The sequence below is a fragment of the Rattus norvegicus genome, chromosome 8 (genome assembly GCF_036323735.1).
Source record: "Rattus norvegicus strain BN/NHsdMcwi chromosome 8, GRCr8, whole genome shotgun sequence".
In the NCBI taxonomy this organism is placed as follows: Eukaryota; Metazoa; Chordata; class Mammalia; order Rodentia; family Muridae; genus Rattus; species Rattus norvegicus.
Genome location: NC_086026.1, coordinates 45,945,740 through 45,956,908, shown reverse-complemented (window position 1 = coordinate 45,956,908; position 11,169 = coordinate 45,945,740). Strand labels below are relative to the sequence as shown.

The 11,169-nt window shown below is 39.3% G+C and overlaps 1 protein-coding gene across 1 annotated transcript; it reads right to left on the bottom strand.

Moving 5' to 3' along the window:
* Positions 1–8,948: 8,948 nt before the first annotated feature.
* On the bottom strand, positions 8,949–9,896 carry Or8b101b (olfactory receptor family 8 subfamily B member 101B). The gene has a single exon (NM_001001082.1). It carries the CDS (start codon positions 9,894–9,896, stop codon positions 8,949–8,951), a length of 948 nt encoding a protein of 315 aa, NP_001001082.1.
* Between the last annotated feature and the right edge of the window lie 1,273 nt (positions 9,897–11,169).

The following is an 11,169-nucleotide window of genomic DNA, read 5'->3' as shown; positions in this document are numbered from 1 at the left end:
CTCCTCCTCTTCCTCTTCCTCCTCCTTCTCTTCTATCCTTTTTCTTCTTTTTTCATCTTCAAACTCAGTGTTCAGAAGACAGTTTGGATCGTATTGCTTCTTTTCTGTGAGCATAGATTTATGTTCTCTACCCAAATGGTTATGTTCCTTGTTCTCACAGTTATTTGTGAGATTTGTCTTTCAGATGAACAATAAAAGTCACTTTTGAAGGCATTGTCACTTAAATTTATACAATTATTATTCATCAACTTAAAGTATTTTTTTGTTTTTTTTTGTTTTTTTTTCTTTATTAACCTGAGTATTTCTTATTTACATTTCAAATGTTATTCCGCTTCCTGGTTTCCGAGCCAACATCCCCCTAGTCCCTCCCCCTCTCCTTCTATATGGGTGTTCCCCTCCCCATCCTCCCCTCATTACCGCCCTGCCCCCAACAATCACGTTCACTGGGGGTTCAGTCTTAGCAGGACCAAGGGCTTCCCCTTCCACTGGTGCTCTTACTAGGATATTCATTGCTACCTATGAGGTCAGAGTCCAGGGTCAGTCCATGTATAGTCTCTGGGTAGTGGCTTAGTCCCTGGAAGCTCTGGTTGCTTGGCATTGTTGTACATATGGGGTCTCGAGCCCTTTCAAACTCTTCCAGTCCTTTCTCTGATTCCTTCAACAGAGTCCCGTTCTCAGTTCAGTGGTTTGCTGCTGGCATTCGCCTCTGTATTTGCTGTATTCTGGCTGTGTCTCTCAGGAGAGATCTACATCCCTTTCCTGTCGGCCTGCACTTCTTTGCTTCATCCATCTTGTCTAATTGGGTGGCTGTATATGTATGGGCCACATGTGGGGCAGGCTCTGAATGGGTGTTCCTTCTGCTTCTGTTTTAATCTTTGCCTCCCTATTCCCTGCCAAGGGTATTCTTGTTCCCCTTTTAAAGAAGGAGTGAAGCATTTGCATTTTGATCATCCAGCAATGACTTATGCTCTAAGATCAAGAATCGACAAATGGGATCTCATAAAACTGCAAAGCTTCTGTAAGGCAAAGGACACTATGGTTAGGGCAAAATGGCAACCAACAGATTGGGAAAAGATCTTTATCAATCCTACAACAGATAGAGGCCTTATATCCAAAATATACAAAAAGAACTCAAGAAGTTAGACCGCAGGGAGACAAATAACCCTATTAAAAAATGGGGTTCAGAGCTAAACAAAGAATTCACAGCTGAGGAATGCCGAATGGCTGAGAAACACCTAAAGAAATGTTCAACATCTTTAGTCATAAGGGAAATGCAAATCAAAACAACCCTGAGATTTCACCTCACACCAGTGAGAATGGCTAAGATCAAAAACTCAGGTGACAGCAAATGCTGGCGAGGATGTGGAGAAAGAGGAACACTCCTCCATTGTTGGTGGGGTTGCAGACTGGTACAACCATTCTGGAAATCAATCTGGAGATTCCTCAGAAAATTGGACATTGAACTACCTGAGGACCCAGCTATACCTCTCTTGGGCATATACCCAAAAGATGCCCCAACATATAACACGTGCTCCACTATGTTCATAGCAGCCTTATTTATAAAAGTATATTTTTTACTTAAAATTCCTTCTTTCCTAAGTTTCAGAATTTATTTCACTTTATTTTTTCTCTTTTTTATTATTATTTGTTGTTTTGTTTTGTTTATGATTTAGTTGCCTTCTTGGTTTATTGGTTTGATGGTTGGTTGGTTTTGTTGATTCTTAACTGGTTCGTTTATTTGTTGGTTAGCTGGTTGGCTGGTTGGTTGGTTGGTTGGTTGGTTGGTTGGTATGTGGATTGGTTTTGAAAGACATGGTTTCCTTATATGTCACATGCTGGTTTCTAACCATTTGTGACTCAGGAAGACCTTGAGTTGTTAATTTTTCTACCTCAGACTCTCATCTCTGGGATTGCATTATATAATACAATATAGAAATTAGAGCCAGTAGAGGTGTTTGGTTGGTTGGTGGTTGTTGTTGTTGTTGTTGTTGTTGTTGTTGTTGTTGTTGTTGTTCCAGTTTTGTTGTTGTCTTTCTCATTCTAGGCTCTTAAAAATATACATACCTGAGCCTGGTGATGCATGCCAATAATCCTAACAACTCTGAATGCTGGGTTCAACATCTACCTGGACACCTGGAAGGGCTGGAGGTCATCATAGTTAGCTCATTAAGAAATTGTATCGCATACAAAAGTAAAAGGAGGAATGGCAATGTGTAGCTTAACAATAAAGTACCTTTATTAGTCTTAAAGTACCTTATTATTAGTCTGCAGAAAGACCTGTTTAATACCTGGCACAAAAAGATTAAATTTTTATTTTTACCACTGGGTCACTTGGTACTGTCTGCCATAAAAAAATGAAAATTTAAATACTGCGACAGACTAGATGGCTTAACCAAGAGGTGATAATTCTCTTGCAGTTCTGGTGTCCAGAAGTCCATCATTAAGTGTGGCTTATGTGGCTTCTTAGGCTTCTCTCTCCAGTTTATATATGGCCATGCTTTTGATGTTTTTATCTGGTTCTTCCTATGTGTATGTCCATCCTGGATGCATTTGTGTCCCCATTTTCTTTTCGTATAAGGACACTAGTCAGATTGGTTCAGGGCTAACCTTAACATTGCACACTTATTTAAACTAATCACATTATAAGAGCCTGGTACTGTTACAGTCAGTCCACTGTCCTGAGGAAGGGGGCATCAACAAAATTTCCTTCAGGAATACATTTCATGATAGTCACTATTCTACAAAGAAAGTGAAATCAGTGGGGAATTGCACTGAGACAGCAATGTCAAGATTAGTAAAACTTGTTTTGTATCACTAAGAGACAAATGGAGGCCATCATCCTGCATGGGCATGAAATCACCTACTACTTAGAATTTCTACTTTATCCTTATTAAAAGAATCCATTTATATATACGTGCACACTACTATTTTACAGATGGATCAACAATGTATCCTGCAATCAGAAATAAGGCTTTTAATATTGTACTCTCTTATGAATGAATCTCACATGTAATGACCTAGATTGTATGACTTGTGGTTATCTTCATTTCTTAGGTATAATTTTCTTTGCATTAAATGAATAAATAAATATGTAAAATGGTACTGTTTCTCAAGAAAAAAATCCTTTCAAACTATATGTACATTCGTGGGCATTGGTGCTTGTCTGGCATGGGTGAATACTACATCCATTCCCAATAGTACAAAACCATATTTCCTTAACTATTTTTAAATATGCTCTTGGTTCCTCTCTTCATATTCTTATTCACATATATATATATATATGGGACAAAATATATTTGCATTCTATATTATAGCTTGAATTGATCTTACAACTATAACATTAAATATATTTTAATAGATATACATTAATCATAAATGGCCCTGAGTTAATTACTAGTGTGTATTAACATATATTCTTCCCCCCCCAACTTAATTACAGTGACAGTGACACCAACAGCTATGTTCAGTTGCTTACACAGATACTAGCAGTGGCAGTTATGTTGGAACTTCCAGCAGGCCATCATTAACTCAGAAGTTGTAAACATGGAGTAGTGGTACATGCCTATAATCTCAGTACTCAAGAGGCAAAGTCAAGAGGATCATAATTTCATGGCCATACTGGGCTATGAAACAACAGGCGAAACAACAAAAGTAAGCAATGAAAGTCATAGTAAGGTAAGTTGTTTGTCAAAAAAAATTGCATGTTTACCTGTAACAAGACATTTTAAATAAAATATGTAGTATTTTTTTTATTAACTTGAATATTTCTTATATACATTTCGAGTGTTATTCCCTTTCCCGGTTTCCGGGCAAACATCCCCCTCCCCCCTCCCCTTCCTTATGGGTGTTCCCCTCCCAACCCTCCCCCCATTGCCGCCCTCCCCCCAACAGTCTAGTTCACTGGGGGTTCAGTCTTAGCAGGACCCAGGGCTTCCCCTTCCACTGGTGCTCTTACTAGGATATTAATTGCTATCTATGATACCTAAACATAGTAAAAGCCATATACAGCAAACCAGTTGCTAACATTAAACTAAATGGAGAGAAACTTGAAGCAATCCCACTAAAATCAGGGACTAGACAAGGCTGCCCACTCTCTCCCTACTTATTCAATATAGTTCTTGAAGTTCTAGCCAGAGCAATCAGACAACAAAAGGAGGTCAAGGAGATACAGATCAGAAAAGAAGAAGTCAAAATATCACTATTTGCAGATGATATGATAGTTTATTTAAGTGATCCCAAAAGTTCCACCAGAGAACTACTAAAGCTGATAAACAACTTCAGCAAAGTGGCTGGGTATAAAATTAACTCAAATAAATCAGTAGCCTTCCTCTACACAAAAGAGAAACAAGCCGAGAAAGAAATTAGGGAAACGACACCCTTCATAATAGACCCAAATAATATAAAGTACCTCGGTGTGACTTTAACCAAGCAAGTAAAAGATCTGTACAATAAGAACTTCAAGACACTGAGGAAAGAAATTGAAGAAGACCTCAGAAGATGGAAAGATCTCCCATGCTCATGGATTGGCAGGATTAATATAGTAAAAATGGCCATTTTACCAAAAGCGATCTACAGATTCAATGCACTCCCCATCAAAATACCAATCCAATTATTCAAAGAGTTAGACAGAACAATTTGCAAATTCATCTGGAATAACAAAAAACCCAGGATAGCTAAAACTATCCTCAACAATAAAAGGACTTCAGGGGGAAATCACTATCCCTGAACTCAAGCAGTATTACAGAGCAATAGTGATAAAAACTGCGTGGTATTGGTACAGAGACAGACAGATAGACCAATGGAATAGAATTGAAGACCCAGAAATGAACCCACACACCTATGGTCACTTGATTTTTGACAAAGGAGCCAAAACCATCCAATGGAAAAAAGATAGCATTTTCAGCAAATGGTGCTGGTTCAACTGGAGGTCAACATGTAGAAGAATGCAGATCGATCCATGCTTATCACCCTGTACAAAGCTTAAGTCCAAGTGGATCAAGGACCTCCACATCAAACCAGACACACTCAAACTAATATGTAGTATTTTTAAAATATGCATTATTTCTTTAACTTGAACCACACTATTTATTTAATGAATACCACAAATGTTTTATTATTAGCTGTCCAGAACCTAAGACTGAGTGGAAAAAGCATCAGATCCTGCAGAATCCAGATGCAAACCCAGACCCATTCTACTGGTCTTTCCATTTGACGCAGCTAAGTGAGGGCATGAAGAGGCAGGATAAAGGGACTCCCACTTAACTCCATTACTGTTTCAGCTGACATCCAAAAAACATTGACTCACACTTTCATGTGTTTATTATTAATCAGAAATGCCATCCCTTCCACAGATTATGAAATTTTTTCTTATAATATTCGTTGTATCATGAATTTCACCACAAATTGTTTATGACACCTAGACTGGTTATAAATGAACATTTACTCTGGTTCCAAATATATGTAAGGGAAAAAAGAAAGCTCACTTCATGACTGACATCTCCTGGGATTTTTTAAGGGAGCTGGTGCTGGGCCAAGACTTTGAGAGTCTGATATTAGCTCACTTATTTTTTCCATTTTTAAAAACTTTTATTAGTTATAGAATTTCTCTGGTAGAATTTTTGGGGTCACTTCAGTATACTATCATTATATCTGCAAATAGTGATACCTTGACTTCAAGTGAGGATGCTTCAACCCCACTTGGGAGGGAGAAGAAAGCAGAGAGATGAGAGAGAGAGGGAGGAAAGTGAAAGTGTGAAACGGGAGGGACAGAGGAAAGGGGAAATATGATTAGGTATTGGGGGAATGGGAATGAAGCCTGAGGGCCAGCAGGATGAATGGAAATACGCAACCTCAAGAGAGGTAGGAGAACCCTCTAGAATCTAGCAGATACCTGGGAGGTAAGAGAATCTCAGGACTCAAAGAACCTTAGATGAAATGCCTAACAGTGGGGAGAGGGAACATGTAGAATCCACCTCCAGTATAAAGACAGGACTATAAGAGGAGGGATGGGGTTGTCATCCCACAGTAAAGAACTCTGACGCAGAATATTTCCTGTCCAAAAGAACTGCAGGGACAAAAATGGAGAAGAGACTGAGGGAAAGGAGGTCCAGTGACCTACCCAACTTGAGATCCATATCAAGGGAGGTTCCAAGGCCTGATACTATTACTGATGCTATGGACAGAAGCTTAGCATGGCTGTCCTCCAAGAGGCCCAACAAGCAGCTGACTGAGACAGACACAGATATTTACACCCAACCAATGGACTAAAGTTGGGGACCCCTGTTGTTGAATTATGGAAAGGCTGGAAGAAGTTGAAGAGAAGGGTGACCCCATAGGAAGAGCAGCAGTCTCAACTAACATGGACTCCTGAGATCTCTCAGACACTGAGCCACCAACAGGCAGCATATACTAGCTGGTCAGTGGCCCCCCAGACACATATGCAGCAGAGGACTGCCTGGTCTGGCCTCAGTGAAAGAAAACACACCTAACCCTTGAGAGACTTGGGGCCCCAGGGAATGTGGAGGCCTGCTGGGGTGTAGGGAGTGGGGACATCCTCTTAGAGATGGGAGAGGAGGAATGATATGAGGAACTGTCAGAGAGCAGAACAGGAGAGAGATAATGACTGGACTTTAAAAAAAGATTAAAGATAATAACAATAAAAACCTTTTATTGGTTCTTTGTGAATTCGACATTATACAACCCAGTATCACTCATTTCCCCTTCTCCCCATGCACTCTCCATATTCTTATCATGCAGCCCTACCCCCTCTGGGAAAGAGATCTCATTGTAAAAGCTGCAGTGTTGTCACAGTGTGTCCTATAGTACACCATTTTTGTCCATACCTCTGTGCTTGCAAATGTTCATTGCAGGAAGTCATTGGTCTGGTACCAGGCCTCTGGCTTCTACACTATCAATACTGTAACCTCTCTGGGACGCTTCTTAGATATCCTATCATTGCCCTATGTCATGGATATCCTGCAGTTTTCTATGTGTAGGATTTGTACTGGCCCATTTATGCACTCCAGCAGTTCTCCTGAAGTTCATCGACAGGGTAGATATTGGGGTGGCCCAATTTAAAGCTCTGGCCTGGGAAGAGGCCTCAGCTGGTCAACCCATAAGCTCTCCTGCACTCACAGCACAGGGGAGTGCTCTCCTGCCCTGGCCCAGCTGGCCCATGCAATGTCACGGTCAGCAAAAGGCAGAGCCAACCCTTCTGCCCCTATGCACTTGAGATTAGATTTTCATCGTGGTCATTGATAGCCATTCTTTCTGCCTGCAAAGTCCCAATTCAGCCTCATGTCATAACTGCTCATACGTTGCTCACACTGGTATACACATTCTTTGCATGGCCTTTTCTCATGCTCAACTGTTTCTCAGAACCCTGTCTCATAATTATCAAGATCGTTCCTGCCTCTGGAACTCTACTCTTCTCTCACTTAGACTTTCTGTGAACAACCATACATGCTTTCAGTCAATTGAACTGACACCCCTTTGACCAGACAATTAAAGATGATAAGACCATTATTTTATTCTCAGTACAAGTACTGAGGATTTGTACTAGTTTGTACTAATTGTTAATTTGTTCAAGACCTTTGGGTGTTATTTTTACCAAACAATCTCACAAACATAAAAGTTATCTTTCTCACCTTACTGGTCTTTCTACATTCAGAAAGATCTACAGTTGTTTTCAAAGCTATATCTTTTATTTTTTATCAAACCTTAGGTATCTCTATGGCTAAAACGGGATGGTTTCACAGTTTAAATTTTATACATCATTAAACTTATTTGCTGGCTGGAGACTTGAGAGACAGAATGAAAGCAAAATTATGAAATGGAAAATGCTAATAAATTAGGACTGTATAATTTATTTGAGAAAAGTGAAAGTTTCTCCAGTGATAAACAGTAAACTTGTGCAGTGAATTTCTTCCCAAAGTAGATGTAGCCTGTCTTTACAAACATGCTCACCTCAAGGCCATGAAGAGAAAGCCTAATACAGGTTTGCTTTCTCATGAAGGACTTAAATTTTTTCGTTTTCAGTTTGAGAGCACTGGAACTACAACGGGTTCATCAAGTCTTCTTTACCAGAGTCCTTTAAGAATATTTTAAAAAGACAAGAATAAAAGGGGCATTTTCCCATCCATACTTTAGGCTTTGGAGAAACATAGGAACCTTTAAAAATAAAATCTCCTAAATATTTTCTGGCAGATTATTAACTGAATTATTGAGTTACTTTCTCCAAGGCTTCTGAAATCAGTGTTTCAGTGATAGAGCAACATAAAACTTCTAGCTATATTCTAATCAAAGATCTCACAATTGTGCTTCAGATGTAGCTCAGTGGAATAGCACTTGCCTAGTATACAACAGTCTGAATATTATTCCCTAAACACACACTAGCAAAAAAATATCAAATAAAAATATACGTTTTTAAAATCTCAGGACCTAACAATTTCCAAGTGTAATAGCATTCAGAGTTTTGTACCTCAAGATTTCTAAAGCTGGAATGTACCATACTGATAGATGGCTAAAAAAAAAAATGTGTTTCCTTGGATTCAATACTGAAAAAAATAATATATATGCTTTTGTGAAATTACAGAATAAACTATTTTCTGTACTGTGAGAGTATGAAGGATAAATCATCCTTTATTGTCTATACTTCTGAATTTTCCTATATAATTAATTTAATTTTGAATAATATTAGCTGCATTTGAATACATGTTTTGCATTTAATATACTTTTCAAATTTTGGTGTGGTGATTTTATTTATTTATTTATTTACTTGCTTATTTATTTATATATGTATGTATTGCTGCTTTAAGATGCTATGGGTTAAATCCAGGCCTTTTGGATGTAAGTAAATGCTCAGTAAAGAAGTTATCTCTCCAGTCATCTCCCTACCTATAAACCGTACATGTCCTAAGACATTACTCCCATAAAACTACAAATTCTACTTAAGGAAACGTGCTTCTCTTCAAAGTTTTTCTCAGGGCAATGTGAACATCCTTATTCCTTATACTGTAGATGAAAGGATTCAGCATTGGGCCCACAATTGTATAAAAAATGGTAGAGACTTTATCATCATCATCCACAGATGCACTGGATGGTTTAAGATACATGAAGGCTACAGCTCCGAAGAAAAGAGAAAGAGCTACGACATGGGAGCCACAGGTACTGAAGGCTTTCGATCTACCTGCTGTAGAATGGATGCTGAGGATGTTGGAAAGGATCAAAGTGTAAGAAATAAAGATAGTCAAGCTGGGCACTGTTACGTTAAAACCCACAACAATGAAAACCACCACTTCATTCATGGAGGTGCTTCTGCAGGAGAGTTGTAGAAGAGGGGATATATCACACATGTAATGATTGATGATGTTGCCATCACAGAAGGTCAGGCTTAGCATGTTGCCAGTATGTGTGATGGCTTCCAGAAGCCCCATCACATACACCCCGACTGTCATCAAGAGGCAGACCCGATGAGACATGGTGACCTGATAAAGCAGGGGCTTACAGATGGCAGCATATCTGTCATAGGCCATTGCTGTCAAAATGTAGCATTCATCAATAACAAAGAAGCAGAAGAAAAAAAGCTGAGTCATGCATTCAGCATGAGAGATGATGTTCTGCTTCACAAAACCCACCAGCATTCTGGGGGTTATGACAGTGGAGTAGCAAAAATCAATAAAGGAAAGATTAAAGAGAAAGTAGTACATGGGGGTGTGCAGGTGAGGATTCAAAACAATCAGAACAATCAAGCCCAGATTCCCCACCACAGAGACCACATAGATTCCCAAGAAGAGGAAGAAGAGAGGCAGCTGGAGCTCTGGATTCTGTGTCAAGCCCAGCAGGATGAATTCTGTCACTGAAGAGTCATTTCCTAAAGCCATTCTTTCCAGGGTCATATCTGTTACAACAGTAAAAGTAATAACATTACAATAAAAGACAAGCCCTCTCCAATCTATGCCTTCAACACAAGACTAAGAATGTGAAAAGAAAGATAAAAACAAGCCCATCCTTTTCTGTGCTTCTGTTTTCTACATTTTAAGGGAGCTAAGGTACAGAAATAACCATAAATATAAGGAAGACCATTTCTTTAGGGATAATATGTAGGGCAACAGTGGCCATTCTTGTCTCTGCAGCATCTCTGTTCTGCTTCTATCTTGAAATTCTACCTCCCAGAACAGGTTCAGAGATATTGTCACAGGAGAACATACAAGGCACTTCAGAGACTCACTAGCTCTGTCAGAGGTGGTTTGGGAAAAAATAATAAAATAACCACATGCATGCATACTTACCTTTGTGCATGATGGATCTCAGAAAAGACCTTACTGACTTTCCTCTCTGCCCTCACAGAAGAACAAATACACATGGCGTTGATGAGCTGTAAGGTGTACAGCCCAGATAAAAATGGTCTTTTCTACCATCACTACATTTGGTTCTCTCATGATGAGGAAAATTAATTTTGGACTGGGGATCCCGAACCTTCATTCTTTCTGATTAAGAAAGGCTATGGGTGTAGATCATGATTTTTGATGGTGGTATTGCCCAGGATGTCTTCTCTAGCCCAGAGGTTGGTAAATAGCATTTACTGATGTCATAAGAGCTACCTGGTAATGACTCGAGAGGGTTTTATGACTTCGTAATCATAGGTGTCTAATTAAAACTGGAAAGGTTGTGTTTCCAAGGTATTTACTCCCCAGAGATCAGGCTTTGTTGCTATGGTTCTTACAGACTCGTTCAACAGTGATGACACTGGCTTATTGGCTGTAGCGAGTATTGCTTTTTATTGCTTGAAATTTGTATACATGTGTACACAGTGCATTTTGATCAAGTTCATCCCTGATTTCACCCTAATTCATCCTCTGAACCCACTATGCCCTCACAACATTATCTTTCCTTTTCTCTCGCTCTTTAAACCCACTGAATCCTGTCAGCACTTCCAGTATGTATATGTGTTTAGGGACATCTAAGTGAGTGTAAGTAACTCCTTGGGGGCCACATTCTTCCAGTAACTACCAACTGCCAATAGTTCTTATCTAGAGGTGGACCATCATGACCACATCCTTCCTCCATGCTTAGCTTTTGTCAGGCTTGATTTCACAGTTCTGAGGCAACTGTTGCAACTGCTGTGACCTCATTTAAACAGCAAACATGTTGAATCCTAAAAACATTGTT